This window comes from Panthera leo, chromosome E2 (genome assembly GCF_018350215.1).
Source record: "Panthera leo isolate Ple1 chromosome E2, P.leo_Ple1_pat1.1, whole genome shotgun sequence".
Lineage (NCBI taxonomy): Eukaryota > Metazoa > Chordata > Mammalia > Carnivora > Felidae > Panthera > Panthera leo.
The window spans coordinates 33944195-33966012 of NC_056693.1; the positions used below are offsets into that span (position 1 = coordinate 33944195).

The 21818-nt window shown below is 50.9% G+C and overlaps 2 protein-coding genes across 7 annotated transcripts in view; one reads left to right on the forward strand and one right to left on the reverse strand.

The window, feature by feature from the left end:
* Positions 1–9702, forward strand: part of CPNE2 (copine 2) — a 46899-nt gene extending 37197 nt beyond the window's left edge. Inside the window, exons 14-16 of the mRNA XM_042918708.1 lie at positions 803–936; positions 7606–7842; positions 9147–9702. Coding sequence (XP_042774642.1) covers positions 803–936; positions 7606–7842; positions 9147–9254 — 479 coding nt within the window. The 3' untranslated portion in view covers positions 9255–9702. The remainder of the gene's footprint in view (positions 1–802; positions 937–7605; positions 7843–9146) is intronic.
* Positions 9703–15705: 6003 nt separating this feature from the next.
* Positions 15706–21818, reverse strand: part of PSME3IP1 (proteasome activator subunit 3 interacting protein 1) — a 31065-nt gene continuing 24952 nt past the window's right edge. For all 6 annotated transcript variants that reach the window (XM_042918709.1, XM_042918712.1, XM_042918715.1 and 3 more), the window contains exon 7: positions 15706–16069. In XM_042918709.1, coding sequence (XP_042774643.1) covers positions 15852–16069 — 218 coding nt within the window. In that variant the 3' untranslated portion in view covers positions 15706–15851. The remainder of the gene's footprint in view (positions 16070–21818) is intronic.

Sequence of the window (21818 nt, forward strand, 5' to 3'; positions counted from 1 at the left end):
ATTGGAGGAGGAAGGGGGCCCCAGGTGGGTATGGAAGAGGGTGGTCCCTGCCATCACGAGACCTTCCAGCCTAGGATCTGGCTTGGGTATAGCACCTGCCTTCCCTGGGGGTTCCCAAAGCTGGGCCCAGTTTGTACTTGGAAGGGAAAGGTGTCAAGTCACCAGCTTGCAAATGATACTGTGACTCAGAAGCCATGGGCATCTATGTGTTGGCTAAAAATGTAGCCCTCTGCTGTTCCTGGGCTCTGCCTCGCTTAGAGCAGGTTTCTAGAGACTTTGTCCAAAATTGGGTTGGTCAACCTCCTCCCCAGACAAAGGCCTCCTGGACAGGACCACCGGGCAGTGGGATATTCTTAGGGGCCATGCAAGCATCTCAATTCCCCACGGCAACCCTCAGCCAAAGCCATAGCATGTCCAGAATGGACCTCAAGACTTGGGCTGCCAAGTTCCTTCTCTGGGAAGAGCCTGCTGGGTCCCCTCTTGTCAACTGCCCAAGAGTGAAGATTATCAGTCCCATTGACAGACAAAGAAAGACATGAGCTCAGAAAGATTAAACAACTTGCCTCAGCTAAGAAGGGGCCAAGGCAGGATTTGAACTTAGGTCCGCCTGACTCCATATTCAGGACTCTTTGCTTTATACTTGGCCCTGCCCTCTGGGAGCTTCCAGTCTCATGGGACCTACACTGGCCACCATAGGGGCATTAAGGGTGAACGTGAAATAGAGGTAGGGTCTGCAAATGGGATGAGGGTAGGTGAAGGGCCGGGGGGCAACCTTGCTGATACAGTCTTCTCCTCGAGGCAGGTGTCGATGGCATCGCCCAGGCATACTCGGCCTGCCTGCCCCACATCCGCTTCTACGGCCCCACCAACTTCTCACCCATCGTCAACCACGTGGCTCGGTTTGCAGCCCAGGCCACACAGCAGCAGACAGCCACGGTGAGTAGGCAGCCACCGGCGTGGACGTGTGGGAGAGGGCGGGCACTGGCTGGGCCCTCCCTGCCTGACATGAGGGAGGGCCAGACCGGGGCCTGTCTTTCCAACTCCACCTGCCCCCACAGGGCTGGGGAGCTGGATATTCTGCCTTCTGTGCCTCAGTTTACCTGCAGGTCTGGCAAGGGGGTTGGACCAAGCTCAACTCGATTGGTGCTGGCTTTCTGGAGCACAGACTTGAAAAAGACACAGTGATTCTGTTTATGCTTAGTGGTGAATAAGGTTGTGATCACAGGGGGTATTTGGTATTCCTGGGATACATGGACACCAAGGGATGGTGGTCCTTGCGGGCCCTAAACCTACCCTCTGGGCCACTGTCTGGCCCAGCGGTGAGGCGAGGGCCTGGCCGGACACTGCCAGTGGCATCTGGAGTACATGGCAGATGGCCATCGTGGGCACCTGCTCCCTAGCCTCAGGCCGAATGCCCGTGTTGGGGTCACCAAGGGTCGCCTTGTCCACTCTTCCCTCCCCCACCGGGATTTGTGCTGACTTGACTGGTGGGAAGTCTTCTCCCCCCCCCCCCCCGGCCCCAAGGGCAGTGTCTTGTGTAGTACTTCCCAGGCCCTGTCCCCAGGCCCACCGGTCAGGCTCAAGCCACGGCTGGAAACCCAGCTCCTAGCCCTGGGGTGGAGCCTGGGCTGCCACCCAGGAGACTTCGGTCTGACTCCTGCCTGGCCACTCCCCCCGGGGGACCTTCATGAGCCTCTGCCCTTCTCTGGGCTTCCCCCTTGGAAAGAAAGAGTAGCTGCACCCATGCCTAGGTTCTCTCTTGACTTCTCCTTCCCATGGCCAAGGCCACCGTCTTCTGTCATCTGACATCACAGCCACACCCTCACCCCTCTGACCCCTACAATCCATTCTCCGGCCTGGAATCCTTTTAACAGCAAATGTCAGATCTGGCCCCTCCAGGCCCCTCCCTTCCACAGAGACCTCCTCTCCCACCCTTCCCCCACACTTTCCTCCCTTTATGATTCTATCACCAACCTCATGCCTGTTGCTCACACACAAGCTTGTTCCCCTCACAGAGCCTTTGCCCCGGTGCCACTCTGCCCGGCCGGTTCCACCCATTCCTCAGGGTCCCCTCAGATGCCCCCACTGTGGCGGGCCTTGACCACCCCTCTGAGGTTGCTCTCCCACCTTCTCTGTTTATTCTCGTTTGGACTCCGAGGATGGCAGCAGCATCATCTGTTTAGCTGTCTCCATTTCCTCGTCCGTTGTGCGTCTCTCCCCATGACTCACAGCCCCACGGCCCCGGGCTGCTGCTGTTGTGTCCGCCATCACCTCCTGCCGGCCTGTGGCAGGTGCTCAAGCATCATGGCGGGGGGGTGGGGGGGTGGATGAATTTGTCCTAGGCCCTGCCTCGGACTGGGCACTATGCAGGACTCGAGAGGCAGGAGGAGGGAACCCAGCAGGGCCTCTCCTAAAGGGAAAGGGAGGGTGAGGCCCTACCTGGTCACTAGGGAGGTGGAGGTTGGCTTCGGGAGTGGTGGTAAAGATGGAGGAGGTGGAGGTTATGAGAGCGAGAAAGAGGACACCAGGGCTGGCCCGGAGAGGGCAGGACGGAAGGACACGGTCTAGTTGTTCAGAAGGCCACAGGGGGCTCTGGGATCAGGCTGCCAGGGTTTGAAGAATCCCGCTCACACTCCTTCCTCGTTGTGACTTGGGCAAATCACGTAACCTCTCTTAGCCTGTTTCCTTGTTTGTACGATGGGGGTACTAACAGGACCTACTTTGAGGAGGTGGTGTTCGGATTAGCAACATCATGCGATGCCTGCACCCAGGAGGAGCAAGGCCAGGCAGACAGGACGCCAGAGGCCGGGACAACGTGAAGGAGGTCGGCATGCAGGTCAGGGGAGAAGGAAGGCGGTCCTGGCATCTCCCTCAGGGGGCATGGTCTGCTCTAGTGCCAGTCCTGCCCGGCCGCTGGCGGCTGAGGCCCTGAGGCCAGTCGCTTCCTGCTCTGAGCCTCTCTCCGTTATGAGGTGGGAGAAATAAAGCCCCCCTGGGTGCCCTGAGGATCTGGGGCAACCTGAATGAGACCGCAACCAGGGAAAGGCCTGGGAGGGACTACTTTTGCATTCCTGGGGTGCAGGGCTGGAATGGGTTGGAGGGCAGACGAGAGGCAGCCCTTGGGCTTGCACCGTCTGGAGGCCTGCTGTCTGTGAACCAGGCCGTTGTCACCCCCAGTCTGTTGTCCACCTGAGTCAGCTTTCAAAGGATGGAAAAACAGGCCCGCACTCTTGTTTAAAAGGAAGAAATGCAAATGGTAGCAGGAGCGAAGCCAGTGCTCTTGCCAGGCTTACCCTGCAGCCAGGGTAGGGCCGGGCAGGACGTGTGGTCCTGGGGGGAAAGGTGCCTATGTCTGCTAGGTCCCGGGTGTGCCAGGGGCTTGGGCCCTGGGCGAGGCCAGGAAGGGGATCTTTGTGTCCTGGGGAATAACTGCTGATGGCTCCCCAGAGGGGAAACTTGGTCTTTTCTCTGTCCAGCCCCTGATCTTCTCAACACCCCAGGCACTTTTGTCACATCCCTGGCCTCCCACCCTGGGGAGGCAGCCTCCTCTTGGCACCCTCACCCCTCATGGAAGCACTACCCCGCACCCCGGTGTGACTTGGGCCACTTCTAAGCAGGAGTGGGACAGAGGGCCTCTCTCAGCCCCTCCCACCCTGACGTCCACATAGACAGGCTTCTCCGCCTCTGGCCTTGCTGTCCCACATCTCACTGTGCTCCAAAGGTGGTGCCGCCTGATGGTTCAGCCTCCGGCTCCAGAGGCCCGGCGACCTCGTTCAGACCCCAGCTGCTCCACTTGCCTGGCCGTGTGACCCAAGGCAGGTTGCCGAAGCTCTCTGAACCTGTTTCCTCACCCGTACCATGGAGGTGATGCAACAGTGGCTGCCTCATGGAAACACTGTGAGAATTCAACCAGTTTGGCATGTAAATTGCTCAGCACAGTGCCTGGCACACAGTAAGCACTCAAGAAATGTGGGCGGCTGAATCTTCTGGGACCTCTTGATGGCACTGAGCACAATTAGACCCAAGGCAAACGGAAATAATTTGCGGATAACTGACACGTTTGCACAGCCGCTTTAGGGGCAATACGTGGTGTGGCTTCACCTTCCCTGTCCCTAGATGTATGCACACCCACGTATAGGAACTCGAGAGCAGGTGGTGGGAAGCAGCTCTCTATGCAGGCCTGTCCTCTCCCGTTCACACACACAGCCTGTCTTCCTGGATCATGTTTTTTGTGCGGCACTGGGGAGACTGTGATGCACGGCCTCTGCCCTTCCAGAGCTTGCAGTCTAGTGGGGAGCCTGGCCTGGAAACCAGCTGCGGGTGCAAGGTGATCAAACCCATGGTGACGGAGGTACAGGATCATAAAGGTGCGCCTAACCTAAGGGGACTCAGGGAAGGCTTCTTGGAAAAGTGATGTCCAGGCTTGGAGGATGCTTAAGGGTTAGCCATGAGTGGAGTGCCCCAGACAGAGGGAACAGCATAGGCAAAGGCCAGGAGGCGCCGTGTTTGGACATAACTGAAGGGAAGGAGTGTTGACGTAAGAGGGGTGAATGGGGATGGATGAGGGCCAGCTACCACAGGGCCTTGGAAGCCAGTGAGGAATCTGGATTTTCTCTTGAGGGCTGTGGGGAGCCACTGAAGGGTATTAAGAGGTTCAGCTGGGGCCAGGTGGGTCCCTATCGTGGGACCCTATCGTGGGACCTTCATCCTTCCCTCTGCCCATAAACCCTGGGTCTTGCCCATTCCTGGTTGGCTACCTAGGTATCTGCTGTCCCAGTGGCGGGGGGAGCTGGGACACAGTCATCCTAGGAATTTCCCCCCACCACCAGAAGCTTCTGTAGCCAACTTCCAGAAATAAGCCAGGGAGCAGCTTCCCCAGACTGCCTGGAACTGTCATGGTCGATTTTTTACAAATCAGATCACATATTAAATGCATTAGGGGAAGTGACTGTTTACAGTTCCAGAAGCCTGAAGAATCTCTGGGTAAAGGCAAAAGATACTCCATCCCTGAGTCGTAGTGGGGGTTTTAATTTTGGTTAGAACACTGACTGGTGTGTTTCTGGAGCATGGAGCCCTCAGAGTGTGGGGGGAGAGAGAAGCATCCAGAGGAGACCTCCCCAAGGGGTAATGCTGGCAGGGGAAGCAGAGCTCAGGGCCCAGAAGGGCCTTCTATCTGCTTGGGATGGAGGTGTGGACGCTCAGATGGATCTTGGAGCTGTGGCTGGAAGGGTATGCCAGGCAGGAGGAGAGGCACCAGGAAGGGTATGGAGGTAGGAAAGCTTGGGGTTGGGGAGACCTGGGCTCTGTGTGGGGACAGCAGAGCCTCCTTCCTCCCTCCTCCTGATTCTGCCCTTCATTCTCCTCTCCCACAGCCCCCTCCCACTTCTGTCTTGGAGGTGGAGCTGTGGACCCCTGGGGTTGTAGTGGCTTAAGAGGCTCCTGGACAACCTTGACTCTGCCTGGGGTAGGTGAGGAGCCCAGGACTTGTTAGCTGCACGTTCATTGCCAAGGCCTGCCCAGCTGGGCAGAAGCTGCGGTCGAGCGCGTGGTCGTGAGCATTATGGCGGGCTGGTGCATTAGCAAGGGCTAATGTCCAGTGCCATGGTTCTGGGCTCTTCCCTGGGCTGCTGTCTTGGACACTAAGGCTGTCTGACCCCACGGTGTGGGGTGAGGGGGTGCAGAAACCGCCTCCCTGCCAGGGCCCACTACTGGAGAAGCTCGGCCACAAAATGCGGGTGGTAGAGGAGGACACTGTGGAAAGAGCCCCAGCTGTAGTCAGCCAGGCTGGTGTCTGAACCCACACTGTGCTCGTTCCCAGCTGTGAGGCCTTTAGCAAGTCACTGAACCGCTCTCAGCCCCTCTCCCCATCTCTAAAATGGGAAGCACAGGGTGAGGAGGGCCAGCACTGTTGCCGTGTGAGCAGGGACTTCTTCACCCTGGGAGTTGGTACTCGAGGTCCTGCGGGAACCCAGGCCCCATTTGCGCCCACTTCCCTGGGAAGAAGGCTCTAAGGCCTTCCTTAGAGGAGGAGGCCTGGGGGCCACAGGCTCCAATCTCCTAGTGTAGAGGTGTGGCCGATTGAAAGGGGAAAGCCAGGAGGGTCGTTGGAAGGAGGGTGGGAGGCCAGTCCTGCCCCCAGTGGTGAACCTGTTGACGGGGCCCAGGCATCCTCCCTCCCACCAGGTTAGGTGCCTGGGAAATAATGCTCTGGACTATCCTGCAGGATGGAAGGGGGGCCAGAGGGCCACTTAAGGAAGGGGTGCTGGAGCAATGGTGGGCTGTGGGGGGGAACAAGGGTGTAGATGGGGTTATAAGGCCCCCAACCAGGGAGGGGGGCAGGGGAGGGGAGGGGGAAGGGCAGCAGCTGCCCTCCACTGCAGGGATCTAGGCTGTCATCTCCATAGCAACAGGTATCCCCAGCCAAGGGCTTGGTCTCTTAAAGGCACAGTGCAGGCTGTGCTGCACGGCAGCCACAGGAAGCAGGGGGCTTAGGATGGTGTGTCTACACCTCCACACGGCTCACTTGCTCCCACTGCGACTGTGTGAGGTACAAGGGGGAGAGCAGGGCATCCAAGGGGGCCTCTGTATGTTCCCCAGGGAGCAAATGGCTTTGCTGGGTGAGAAGGTGGCCAGGCGCTGATCTGAGATCTGGCTTGGGTCTGCCCTCAATCACCTGGACGAGGCTGGGCCCCCTACTTCCTCTCCTGAGAATCCGGAGGATCAGGCTAGGAGGCAAAAGCTTCCGAATATTAGGGCCACATAGGGCTTTTCTGTTTATGTTACAGAGGAGGAAAACCACATTCCTCAAAAAGGGGCCAGAGGGTGCTAAGGTCAGGGCCAAGTTGAAACTGAGGTCTCAGCCTGCTTAGAATGCTGGGTCTCTGCCCAGACCAGCCAGTGAGCCTTCCTGAATCTCATTCGCCTACCCACCCCCGCCCTTTGCAGTTCACGCTATGGCCAACATCACCCATGCTAATTAGTGTTTTTAAGTAATTTTATAAAGAAACTTTGTAGCCCAACTAAGGGAAAAGTTACACTTGCCATATGTAGAGAGTAACTGTAAAAATAAACACAACAAACCGGACCTGATAGTGAAGTCTAGCTAGAAACTATGGTCCCCCGAAGGGCTGTGCTTCCCGCCTCTCTGTTGGTAAGGAAGGTTTGCAAATGGTAGGCGTTAAAGGCACACTAGAATCAAACAAGACTCCCTCCTGGGTACAGTTTGTGGAATTTAAAGACCTGTGCGGAATTAACACCATGGCTTGATGCTGTCTGCCGTGTGACCCCAAGTCACTTACTACCAGCAGAGTCCCACAGGGCCAGAAGCGCCCGCCTGCATGACCAGTGCGCCGTCTCAGAGGCCAGCCGTGCCGATCGGGCACAAGCGGGCTGCGGGGGTTTCTGCGCAGGTGGAACAGAGCCAGGGAGGCTGGCCCCCGAGTCCGTCGGCCAGCATGGGTCTCCCTTCTCAGCCGTGGTCCTGACTGCCAAGAACGCAGCTGTTGACGATGGAGCGCTGCCTTCCTCCCAGGGGTCCGAAGGTTTGGGGGAGGCTGGGGAGCGGGGGGCAGAGGCCTCAGCGCACCTGCTGTCTCCTTCCCGCAGCAATACTTCATCCTTCTCATCATCACCGACGGCGTCATCAGTGACATGGAGGAGACGCGCCATGCCGTGGTGCAGGCTTCCAAGCTGCCCATGTCCATCATCATCGTGGGCGTGGGCAATGCCGACTTCGCTGCCATGGAGTTCCTAGACGGGGACAGCCGCACACTGCGCTCCCACACGGGGGAGGAGGCCGCCCGCGATATCGTGCAGTTCGTGCCCTTCCGAGAGTTCCGCAACGTGAGTGTGGGCCTGGGCTGGGGAGGGGGCACTTACGGGACCCCAGCAACCAGTTAGTGAGGATGAAAGTCTGGGGAGTGTCTGCCTAACCTGAGGCTCCTCCGCCCTCCGCTCCATTGACTGCGCCCCGCCCGAGGGCCGGCCCCGAGAGGAGGCCCCGCGACCACATGAGCACTTGCTTCCCTGAGCTCGAGGAACACACGGGGTGGGTATTGCCTGATCTAGACTGGGGCTCCAGGGCAGGGTTTCATGGAAGCCCTGCCCTCTAACCTGGGTCCTGAACCAGAAGTTGGGAGTTATCCCTGTGGGTCCAAGCCAGGCAGGGGTGGGGGGGTGGTGGTGGTGTGAGAGCAAAGGCCCAGAGGTGAGAGAGGCTTTCCTGGTAACCTTACCTCAGCCAGCAGAAACGAGGCCCATCTTAGGATGGCCTCCACAGGGGGACTGGTAGCCCCGCCTTGTTCCTGGAGGTGGCTCTGAGCCTATTTGCAGGTGACCCCAGGTCTGCCCACAAGGTCACTGCTCTGGCAGTTGGGCCCACCAGGATCCCAGAGGGAGCAGTCTCTCAGATGCCACCCCTGTACTGCCAGCCTGGGGCCCAACTCTTATTTGACCAGAAGCTCACTGTGTGGCCTTGGGCAAGTCCCTGATGTCTCTGGGCCTAGGTTCCCTTGGCCATAAGGCCTCTTGGGGTTCTGTGGCTCAGATCCTATAAACTAGTCCCAGCATGAACCGATTGCATATTTTATACCCAGTGGTGCTCACAACTCTGCCCAGTGTCCTCTGGGTTTGCCTGAGATGGCCCAGCTCCTTCCTCTGGGGCATTAGCTTCCTGAGGCTCGATGCTGGGCCTTAGCTCCCCATTCAGGCTGAGGACACTGACTCCCTATGCCTGGCCTGCAGCTGGGTGTTCAGCGGTGAGCCAGTCCCAGCCCATTTATGGTGGCCAAGGAGGTGCTCAGGAAATATCTGCCAGGGGAGTAGGCTATGCAGCTCGCCTCCACCATCTCTTTCCCCAAGAGCTTCCTACACACAAATTTATCCTAAAATGTTACTCCCAGGCATCTCAAATGCTCAAGGTAAGAATCAGACTTCATATAAAGGAAAGCGCTGCTAGCCAGTGGGGTTTCAGGCCTGGGCCGGGACAAGGGATGCGCGTTATAGACCACTCTGGCCCTCCAGACCGCTCTTGTCCTCCAGGGACACCCTCTCCCTCTAGCAGCTGTCTGGGCCTGGTGCCCCTCACGACTTTCCTCCAGTAACCCTGTCTCTCCTCTCCACCTTACCCCCCCCCCCCCGCCCCGCAGGCGGCAAAAGAGACGTTGGCCAAAGCTGTGCTGGCGGAACTACCCCAACAAGTTGTGCAGTATTTCAAGCATAAAAACCTGCCCCCCACCAACTCGGAGCCTGCCTGAGCGCCAGCCCGTGCCCAGCCGCAGCATGCCGGCTGGGCCTCCCGCCCTCTCCAGGAACGTGCACGCTCACCCTGCTTCCTTGTGGGTGGCTTTTTTAACCATTTTTTTTTTTTTTTTTTACAACCGGACCTCCACCCCCAACTTCCCCCAGCCCAGCTGGGCTTCCTTTGTTGGAGTCGACTGATGATGCTTCCGGGCCAAACTGGCTTCCTCCCTACCCTTAAGTATTGAATGTACTTTGTATAATTTTAGTGGAATTACTGTTATTAAAGAGAAAATTTTTACAATCATAACTGGCTTTTTCCAAGTAACTAGCTGCAGACTCTGAAAGGAATGTGTCCCCAGTGCATACTTTGTGTCATTGCCTGCACCTAATTCCTGCTCTGTTTTTTTATACTGTGACTGTGTTCTATTTGTAATACTCAGGGTAATAAAGGAGTTTCAGATGTTCCTGTGTCCTCTCCTTCCTCAGCTGGGACCTGATGGGCTCACTGATCTGGGAAAGGAAACACGAAAACCTCTTTCTCCCAACAAGCCCGGCAAGATGGTGCAATCATTTCTACCAAAGGGGGGGGGGGGGGGGCCAGGGCACACATTCCACACAAACAGTAATCCCTCTGTTAAAGTGGCACAGAACTTGGCACATTAGATAGCTGTGGATGGATACAATGCCCGGCCCCACCAGTAACTGAAGCCCATACAGAGCCTACACCAGTCTCTGGGTACTTAGGCCCAGCCACTACCACTGACCCCTCCCCCTCCTTCCTCCTCTGTCTACACTCTGTCCTGAGTTGCACCACACGGGCACACAGGATAGCAGTCACTGATGTCCATTAGCTCCTCTTCCTGGTCTCCAGGCATCGGGGGATGGGCTGTGGTCTGCTCTGTGTGAAAGCCTCTGCCCTCAGGATGCTAAACAGGGCTGCTTGTGTCCCTGCTGACAGCAGCCACTGGTTCCTAGGGCATGCCACACCCTGGCGCAGGCCCAAGTTCATGAAGCTAGCCAGGCGTCCTCCTCTTTTTCTCTGGTCTACCTCCGGCCTTGGAGTTTCCATGAGCCCCTGCCATAGGCTTCTGTGTAACCAGTAACAACCAACATTTATACTAAGCGCTGTTTCTGGATCCATGTTAAGAGCTTTACAGGCATAATCTTGATGAATCTTCCAATCACCCCTGCCTAGGACCATTTCAGAGATGAGGAAATGAGCAGAGAAGCTAATCAAATCTATTAAAGGCAGAGCCAGAACTTCCATCTGGATCTGGCCAATTCCAAAGCCTCTACTGACTCCACTGCAACTTCCTTTGACTCTGTAAGGGAGTCTGGTCCGGTTGCTAATGAACCTGTCCTTCCTCTGCACTGAAACCGGGAGGTCTGTTATCTCGACCTCCTCTCCCAGGTCATTCTCCCTGGGCCCTGCTAGACCTGAGAGCACACACCAGGCAGGTTCCTACCTCTGGGTACCTGGTAGGCTCGGGAACCGAGGTCGGTCTGGTGAGGGCGAATGAAGGAGATCTTCGTTCTAAGCTTCCAATACCCCTGCTGGTTCTGTGGCCACCAAAAGTCGAAATATCCTTTAGGGACACGTTCACTTCCGAAAGGGCTGCAGGATCGCATGGAGCTCTGCTCCCCAAAGAACCTTTGGGAAATCACAGCACAATGACCCAGGGGCCAGCTGGCAACACGGATGGAATCCCAGGGCTAGTGTATTGGCCTCCTTTGGGTCATGCCTAACTCCTGCTTATGCCAGCTGTAAGACTGCGTGCTAAATAGCACAAGTCTGCTGGTTTGCCCACCTGCTCAGAAGCTGACATGAGTCTAGCTGGATGTCACATCCAGGGAAGTTTGTACCCACCCAGCCTGGAAGAATCTGTCAAGTCCTGCAGTCAAATCCTCTACCCCTGAGATATACCCCCTAATCTGTCAACTTATCATTGACCAGAGGTCTCTAAAGGGGGGCAGCCTTCTTCCTCCCAGCCCCACATCCCCTCCTTGGCCCTTACAGGACACGTATATTGCAAGGGGTGGGGGGCACTTCTCATGCAGACCCTTCCCTTCTACCTCCCCATGGGAAGAATTTACCAGATTGGTGAGAGAATCCCTGCCTTATGTTGGGGTCCATCTCAAAAGCTCAAACTCTTATGGACCACCTACCTCAGGTATGGTGGCCACAGCCTTCACTCACCTCCAGGCTTCACATGGGAGCAGACCCTGACATCTCTGCTTTCTTTCCCCTTCTCTGCCCAGGTTGAGTAAATCAGTCAAGCAAGCCCTCTACTCCCAGCTGGCTCAAGTTCACAGGGGAAAGGAATGCGCCCGAACTCCTGACCAGGCGCACAAAAACAAAAAACAAAAAACAACAAGCCAAAATAAATAAGTCCTGAGGGTGTAACGTAAAGCATGGTGGCTATAGTTGATAATACTGTATTATATCTGAAAGTTGCCAAGAGCCTAGATCTTAAAGGCTCTCATCACAAGGAAAAATAAAAAGACCATTTAGCAATATACACAAGTACTGAATAAACTGCACACCCGAAACTAATGTCAATTATATCTCAAAAACAAATTGAGCTTCGGTGATGCTGGTACTTGATTCTTGGTACATGGATAGCAAGCTAAAAAGTGAACTTCAAAATCTAAAAGACCCCTCCACCCTTGAATCACTGCTGCTGAGGCCTGGGCACTAGCATTTGTTTAAAATTTTCACTGACACCACAGAGTTAAAGGCTCAAATTCAAATTCTGGTTCTGTCACCTAACTGTGCAGTCACAGGCACGTCATAGAACCACTACGAATTTCGATTTTCTCTATAAAATGTAGAGAAGGGCTGCTTCGTGGGACTTTTAGGATGAAAGATATTACAGTCCACAAAAATGGTCCACAAACGTCCCAACCAGTGCCTGGCACACACATAGCAGCCTCTCGGTATACAATGAATGAATGAAACAAATCCACACAAGGCATAATGACATGCCTGTTACTAAAACAGTAAGGGTGGAATCCAGCCAACAGCTCAGAGTAGTGGCTGTCTCTGGGTTTTGCTGTCCTTCTCCTCTGTGAAATGCTAATGCTGGGCCACATTCTGCCTGTCACTGCTGGGACACTCCCCTTCTCCCTAAACCATAGCTCCAGCAGGTAAGGGAGCAAAATGCCAGCTCTTGCCAGCGTCACTAAGGCACGAATGTGCAACTGGCTTCTTGTGTTCACCCTGTGACTACAACGAAGTTGCCAAGATTCTAGCCTCCCACCAAGTAGAACTTACATTCCATACTGTTACGTGTAAGTAGGCTGGGCACGCCAGGAAATCAAGACAACGCTTGATTTGGACGCTCAAGTCCAAATAATGGTGCACCACCACTAAGCTCTCCTTTTTGTTTTTCTGGAAGGGGCTTAAGACAACAGCTGAGCCATATACCCACGAATAGGACACCCGAGCCAAGGAACCGGGTGTGCCTAAGCAATTAACATTTAGCTGAGAGGGAAGCATACAGCAGAAGCTGGTGGTTGGAGCTTTGACGACCAGATCTGACCCTTCATCATGTCAGTGTTTTAGCTGCAACCAAGTACTGCCAGTAGGATGGGGAAAACCTGCCATAAATCAGCACTAACAGAAGCTCTGGACGCCCACCGCGAAACAGGGGAGGCCAGCAGTAACAGGGCTATTGAAGATGGCTACCATTTACTGAGCGCTGTGTGCCAGATCCCACACTAAGTACCTAATCCAGATTATCTTTCACCGTCACTAGAAAGCTGGTCTCATTATTCCTATTTTCCGAGGAGGAAACTGAGGCCCAGAGAGGTTATGGACCTTGTCCCAGTGACCCAGCTAGAAAATGTCTGGCTCTGAGCACAAAACCACTATGGTACATCCAGGGAAGAGAGAACTAGGCATCGTTCCCAGGGAGAAGCAGAAGCAGTGGGGGAAGTCTTAGGCAAAAGCAGCTTGTCCTGGGTAGAAAGGAGGTAGCCAGAAGGGAAGAACCTAAGGTGGAAACTGGAAAGAACAAGGACGCAAAGAGCGGGCACTGGTCATCCCTAGCTAGGGGCCCAACTTCCAATGTCCGGTCTAAGATACGTCTGAAGAAAGCTAGAGATCCCCACCCCCACCCCAGTCTAAATTTGAGAAGCCAGGTTTTTTCTCCCCTGGGGTCTTGAGATCAGGGAAGTCCTATGTAAACAGATCACCAGCCACCTCTCAGGTCCAGTCACATCAGCTCCCCAGCTTTTTTATAGATGGAAAAATGAATGCTTTGAATTTCATGCTTTCTCCCCACTCAAATGACAGGGTCAGAAGTTAGCAGAACTGGTTGAGAGGGCACGGTGTGACACAGACTAGATCATCCAGAGAGAACTGGCAATAGAGATCCTCAGAGACAGGGTTTCTCCCTTGAAGGATTCAAGAGTTGTAAGACTACTACCACTCAGGACAATGTAAGCACCCTCTGCCCCCCAATACACACACTTTGCCTTTATCCCTTGTCACCTAGTTATAAAACCCCAATTATCTATTAAGGCCTGAGTGCTGTACTTTATAGATTAAAGCAGCCCGTTTTTTCCATCCTTCTTTGGGTCTAAACCACAATGTCTACACTGGATGCTTTCCAAGGCTGCTTCCTCTACTGGGGAGACCAGAGCCTGCTCTGCTAGTCATAGTTTCTATGGGGCGTGTGTCTCTGTTCCAGGACTCTATACCAACAGGTACAATGAACACAGTGAGGTGCCACCGGTTACTCTCAGTCTTTCCTGTGACATCAAGAGCAGAAATCTCCATCTGAAGAGCCTCAACTTTCTCAACACAATCTAGCTGTGCTGGTAAATGCGCAGGGGGCTGGGAGTGCAAGATTCGGTACAGGAAAATCAAGATCTTGTTCTCTGACATGTATCAGCTTTCAAGTTAACGTGCAGTTTTAATCCCTGTAACATTTTGTCAACTTCCAACAACAACAGAGGCCACAAGTTATAGTAATGGCTTCCTAAAAGTCAAACCACACAAAGACAGTGATTTTGAATCCTTGGTCTGCCTCCTGAAATGAGGTGAGGTTGCTCTGGGTACGTACTGTAATAATGACAGCACGATCGCAGGAACAATGAAGCAGAGAAGCAGAAGGTGCCTACACAGTTTTACCTAAATGTCTTGTTTGTTAGGATGAAGCTGATGCGCCTGTACCGACGGGAACAATTAGCACTGAGTGGTTCTGAAAAGGAGGAAGAATTCACAAGGCATCACTTATGGGTGAAGGGAAGTCACCATCTGCTAACAGGCCCGGAGTGTCACTGCAATGGAAGGGGAAAAGGAGTGGGTTGGAGGAGATCCAGGGGCCTCTCTGCCCACATGAAGACTGAGTAGCTTCTCTGCCTGCCAGCATCACAGTGTCAACACATTCTCTGTGTGTCTCTCTCTGTCTCACACCCAGAGAAGTAGAAACAATTGACGTAGGAACCCAGGGGAAGAGAGAACCGTACAGATTCATTCTCCTGAAGTGGGGAGCCGTTTTTTTGTTTTTTTTTTAAAGCCCATGCCTCCCTCGGTCCATAAGGCCTTCATACCTCATCTGACTCCATCCTGGAGGGAAAGTGCCTGCTTCCCTTTAGGAGACTGAGGTGGGACAGTACCTCTAAGTCTTCGCTGCTCACAGCCTTAAAGCTGCCCTGTGTGCAAAGGGGAAAGAGCAGAGGGGAGGAAAGAACAGGGCAGCACCTTTAGGCCAGTAAGAGCTTCCGTGGTTAGAAGCCACAACTATAAACGTAGCAAATGGAGAGGGGCCTCGACAGTACCCAGCAGGGGCAGAAGATGCAGGTGTGTCCCACTGGTGTGCACTCAGGATCCTACAAGCTGCCAGAAATAAGTCACTGCATGTACACACCTAAACAGCACTTCTGCTTCCTGGCCACGATGAGATAAGGCCTGTTTGTTTCTCCAAGCTTTAGAGTCTTAAACGCCACTGGATGGAGGGAGGAAGGGGAAGGAGAAGGAAAAGGAAGGAAGAATAAGGAGAAATTTCACAATGAGTGATGAGTGTTAAGTGACACTCCCTGCAGACGCAGTTTAGAATCTTTACTTAGTCACACAACATTGAGAATTGGTTAGTTCCAAGGGAGGTCGCCATTCCGTCACCCGGCTCATTTCTCCCACCCACCCCCCCCGTCCCCCATGTGTTCCACAATGCAGTACAACCAAACGGGATGGTCATCTAGAGCCGAATGTTTAAATAATACCTGTCCAATAACTGCCCTTGCTTCTTTGTGCTGTTGGGAAAGGAAAAAAAGAAAGCAACATGATCCAAACACTCTGCACACCAGTGGGTGCCTATCTTCCCAGGGCATTTTCAGTGGAATTTCTGCTGAGCCCTCCTCCCCTCCCCCCAGCACATCAGCAAGGAAAGACGCAGCAGGACAGGTCTGGACATGTGCACTGGAGTGAAAAGAGAAACCAAACACAAGTCGGGCCACAAGTGGACTCTGGCACATTTTTAGATGAGGTTAAAAATGTCACGGTGCGCACAGGAAGCAGGCAAAGGAGTTCTGAGGGAGGTAATGCCCGTAGGCAGAACAAACCGTCCGGTCTACTCTTGGGCAGGAGCTTGGGAGGGACACGGGAGCTAGGGGGCCTCGAGGAAGGTGTTGGTTCGGAAGATGGAGGAGACGATCTTGCCAGTGGCGTTGATGGTGCCTTCACTGTCTGAGCTGGACTCGGAGTCGCTGCTGCCGGAATAGGCACCCAAGCCTGGGAGGATGCCAATACAGACCGCGGCGGAGGGGCAGTGGATGGAAGGAGTGCTCAGGGACGTGCTTCCAAGAGACATGCAGGACGGGGCTTCTGCAAAACAGGAGGAAGCACTGTGACTTCACCATTTTGCCCAAAATTCACAGGGTACTTTCCACGTGCGGGGCACAGCGCCTCGGGCTCTACCCTGAAGCCCCAAACCACCCTGTGCAGTCATCACTACTGTCCCCTGCATCGGACAGCTGTGTTCCTCTTTTACAACTGAGAAAACTGAAGCCACACTCAGAGAACATTTTAAAGCCATGCAGAATGTGACCACGTAGCTAAGGCTCTTTTTGCTCCGGGAAACCCAGAGTCACTGCAGCACCCCAGTGATGGAAAGCCTCAATCCAGGGGAATACGGCACTTAGAAGTAAAAAGAGAAGTTAAGGACTCTACTCCACCACTCCTGTTGCCTCTAAATGTTTCCGGACTCAATGAATCACTACCTACACAGCAGGTATCCCCATCTTACTGATGAAGGAGGTCAAATGACCAGGCCAAGGTTAAAGGCCACTTAGAGTAGAAAATGTTAAACTAAATCTGAATCAAAAAATAATGTACTAGAATGATACCAGAGCTCACTGCAGACTAAGTGCTGGACTTTAAACCTCAGTGTCTCAGGCTGACAAGCATATACCTTCCTGGCTTTTGCCTTTACGAGCCCCTAACTGACACTTAATGTAAATGTGAAAAGGATACATGGTTCCAAGTATATGAAGTCAGGAGGAAATCAAAACTACCACTGAGAAGCAAGAAGAGACCTCCAGCGGCCAGTACACAGGGTTGAGAAGCTCAGTGGATTTGCTGGTCTTACAGGAAGTTCTAATAGGGGAAAAAGAAGCTGCTGAAGAAAGGCAGTGTTGAAACACAGAGATGTAAGAACGTGACCTGAGAGCCGACACTGATCGTAAAGACGGTGATTACAAGACTTCATGAAAGCAGAGGCAGATTTTGCAACAAATATCACAAAAGTCAATTTCTTTGTGAGATCAGGTTCTTCTGACACCAACCAACCAACCAACCAACAACCGAATAGAAAACTGGACACAAGGTACAAATAGTTCACAGAAAAAGCAAAACAGACATTTAAACTTGGGAGAGGAAACAATCTATAAGGAGGGAAGGTATAGGGAACAGGCATCTTTATATGCTGCTGAGAGGATGTGGGGCAGTTTGGCAACGTCCTTCAATCTTAAATGATGTTCATATGAGAACATGCCCTGCGGCACTGTTGACAGTAGCAACTGAAAGGTTCATTAATAAGGGACCAGTGTAATGGACTATTATTCGGCCATGAAGAAGAGTAAAGCCTCTACGTGCTGGTACCAAACCACTATGCTATGTGAAAGAGGCAAGGGTATGTGTAAGCTATAATCTGTAGGGAGGGGAACATGCCCATGGACATGCATGACGATGTCTAAAACAATACATATAAAACTGGCAACAGTGTTGTCCTGGGGAGATCAGCAGAGCGGTTGGGGAACAGGGAGACTTAACTTTTTTTATTCCAAACTTTTTAAATTTTAGAATGAATAAATAAACTTTATTTATTCTTTTGCCCCTTTTGAATCTTCTATGCATATACTGCCAATGCAGACAATTTTTTAGAAAAGCAAATGCAAAAGTTCAAAGAGCATCACAGTCTACTTAAATTGGGGAGGAACAGCCCCATGTATCTCTGTAACCTCATGGGCACCCCACTCTTACAGCCAGGAAGGCTGCAGAAGAATGGACAGTCTAACAACAAAACGGGTTGCTTGTCTGTATGCTCTCATTGTAAGCCACTTGAGGGCAAGGGCTCCTTCTTCACCACTCCGTCCCTATGGCATGGGGTCTAGAACAGAGCAGGCCAGCATTTGCCATGTGTTAAAGATATTTTACACATCTCATTGTAAATAGCTAAATTGGGGGGGAGGGGTGAAAATTTGGGACCCAACATCAAATTGTACATTATTCATTACTTGAACATTCCCTGTATTATTATTTTCACATATACAGTGATACTTTCAGTATTCTGTTAGAAATATTTGGTTAAGGGATGCCTGGGTGGCTCAGTTGGGCTCAGGTCATGATCTCACGGTTCATGAGTTCGAGCTCCATCAGGCTCTCTGCTGTCAGTGCAGAGCCTGTTTTGGATCCTGTGTCTCCCTCTCTCTCTGCCCTTCCCCTGCCCACACACTCTCTCTCTCAAAATAAATATATATTTTAAAAAATGAAATATTTCCTTTAAAAAAACCTGATTCATAAATCAGTTACTCAGAAAAGTAATTTATGTGAAGCTGTTCAATGAGATGTCATTTTATTAAGAATTTCAAGGGTGAATTGAATTTTAGGGTCTATCTTAGAAAAGGAGGATCAAGTTCAGAGTACCTGTGCAAGACTAGAGCTGGCCTAATGGAAGGACGGAAGCCAGCCACGAAATGAAACCAAGAAATCTGGACCACAATGGCATCAGCAGAGTTTAAGCCAAAAGACCAAATCTCCTGATTATCTAGGTTTCAAGAAAGAAAAGAGACTGCAACTCTGACAAATTTCATTCCAAAAATAGTTCAACTGTCCAAAGAGAACAAAATGGTGCCCTCTGATCTCACCCATTTGGTGAAGTTTCCTGCCAGCTTCTGCATTTGCAGGACCACGTTGTTATACCAAATTAACACCGAAAATTACTAATACGGAATGTTCTTGGGATTCAAACAGATGCGTGAGTTGAGAGTCGATGGGGCCAACTTGTGCGTTCACTGGCTCTGCTCAGAGCCTAAGTCCAGAGCCCCCAATGGGGGAAACCTGAATCTCCATTAGAGTCACAGAGTTCTTTTCTGGGCGGAACAAAGGCACAAAGCTTTCTACTGCGAAGGACAAGACTTTCAAGCAAGCTTTTGGGGGATATTCTTCCAATGGGGCCTTACTACCAAAAGAGGGTATCTCTTGCCCAGCTGTAAGAATGCTGCTATGAGAGTGGAAGGGAAGACAAAGAGATTAAAAGGTGGCTCTGAAACATGGTGTCTGCCTTAGATGGTTTTTTTTTAAACAAGTATTATTATTATTTTATTTTACTTTGAGAGAGACAGAGTGCAAGCAGGGGAGGAGCAGAGAGAGAGGGAAAATCGCAAGCACTGCACTGATAGTGCGGAGCCCAATGCAGGGCTCGAACTCACAAACTGTGAGATCATAACCGGAGTCAAAATCAATAGTCAGATGCTCAACCAACTGAGCCGTTCAGGTGCCCCCCAAGATGGTTTCAAAAGGCCACACAAGTGGGGCACCTGGTGGCTCAGTCAGTTAAGTGTCCCACTTCAGCTCAGGTCATGATCTCATGGTTCATACATTCGAGCCCCGCGTCAGGCTCTGTGCCGACAGCTTGGAGCCTGGAGCCTGCTTCAGATTCTGTGTCTCCCTCTCTCTCTGCCCCTCCCTCACTCACACACTCTGTCTTAAAAATAAATAAACGTTAAAAAAAACAAAAACAAAAACTGCCACACAAGTTTTCCTTTCCACTGACTAATGCAAATAATTCCTACAAGGGAATAAGCACCAGACACAGACAGGGCTAGCTGAAGTACACTTAAGATTTCTATGAAGTTTTATGTACTTGTGTGTATGTGCATGTGTATACGCCCACAGTATACACTTAATCCTATTTACACATCCAGATTAGCAAGTTTCCTATATATTAAAAAGATATCTGTGAAATGGAAGTCCTATATTGCTGATGGGAATGTAAACTGGGATAACTTCTTTGCATGGCAATTTTACAATATTTATCGGAATTACAAATGTATATCTTCTCTGTCCCAATAATTCTATTTAACCTAACATATCATGGGTGTGAAAAATAACGCATGTACAAAGTTTTTAATAAAACATCATGACAGAGAAAGCATGGAAGCAATCTAAATGTCCATCATAAGAAATAGAAAAAACATACTATGTTGCAACCATATAACAGGATACTACATAGTCTTAAAAAGGAATGAAGCTCTTTATGTACAGTCATGCAATGATTCCCAAGATACTACAGGTGAATTAAGCAATGAACAGAGTATGTTAATTAAAATGACGATGACAGGAAGTACAAAACAACATATGAGGTATTCTTGCCAAAACACTTGAATTGATCAAGCTCTAGATCTAGTTACCATTTTCACAGGAAACAGAGGAATAAAGGAACACCATGGAGATATAATCAACAAGATCTAGAGCATGGGAAACTCCACAGGACAAAGAGACCCAGTTTCTTCACAAAAACAAAGGAAGCAAAAAATAAACATAAAAAGGAAGAAGAACCTATAGGCCAAATGAGACTTAAAAGGCACACTAGTCTGTTGTTAAGATGCTATCTGATGGCAATATTCCCAGACTGATCTACAGATTCAGGTGATCCTTATTAAAATTCCAACTGCCTTTGTTATTGAAATTGACAAGCTGATCCCAAAATTCATATGGAAATGCAAGGGACCTCAAATAGCCAAATGATCTTGAAAGAGAACAAAGTTGGAGGACTCACACTTCCTAATTTCAGAACTTGCTACAAAGCTATAGTGATCATGACTGTGTGGTAACGGCATAAGGATAGACATACAGATCAATGGAAGAGAAGAGAGAGCCCAGAAATAAACCCATACATGTTGGTCAACTGATTTTCAACGAAAGTGCCATGACAGTTCAGTCTGGAAAAAATAAGTCTCTTCAACAAAGGGTGCTGGATACACACAATGAAAATGAATCCCTACTTCAAACCATATACAAAAATTAACTCAAAATGGATCAAAGACCAAAATGGAAGAGCTAAAGCCATAAAACTTAGAAGAAAACACAAGTGTAAGTTTTCATGGCTGTGGATTAGGCAATGGTTTCTTAGATACGACACCTAAAGCACAAGCAACCAAAGAAAAAATAGATAAGTCAGATGTCATCAAAACTAAAAATGTTTGTGCTCCAAAGGACTCTATCAAGAAAATGAAAATATAACTCACAGTAAGGGAGACAATATCTGTAAATCATATATCTGACAAGTGTCTAGTAACCAGAATATATAAAAAACTCTTTAAACTCGACAGTAAAAAGACAAGTAACCTAATTTAAAAATAGGCTCAGGATTTGACTAAATATTTCTCCAAAGAAGATATACAAATGACCAATAAGTACATGATGCCAACACCACTAGTCATTAGAGAAATGAAGTATCACTTCCCACCCACAAAGATAAACAAAATAAAAAGACAATAACAAGTGTTGACGAGGATATAAAGAAACTGGAGCCTTCAGATACTGCTGGTAGAATGTAAAAATGGTGCAGTTGTTTTGGAAAACAATTTGGCAGTTCCTCAAAAAGTTAACCATATAAACACAGAGTTACCATATGACCTAGAAATTCCATTCCCAGGTATACACCCAAGAGAAGTGAAAATAGCTGGTCACACAAAAACTTGTACATAAATGTTCTTAGCAGCATCATTCAGAGTAGCCCAAACGTGTGAACAATCCAAATGCCCATCAACTGATGACTGGACAGAATGCAGCATGCCATACAACAGAATATTATTCAGCGTAAAAAGTCCCGATACGTGCTACCACATGGATGACCTTTGTAAACACGTGAAAAGACATTGGACACAGAAGGCCGCAGATGGAATGATTTCATTTATAGGAAATGTCCAGGAAAGGCAAATCCACAGAGAGAAAAGTAGATGAGTGGTTGCCAGTGGCTAGAGAGAGGGAAGAACAGGGATAACTGTTAAGGGGCATGGGGACTCTTTTTGGGGTGATGAAACATTTTGGAATTAAACAGTGGTGATGAATA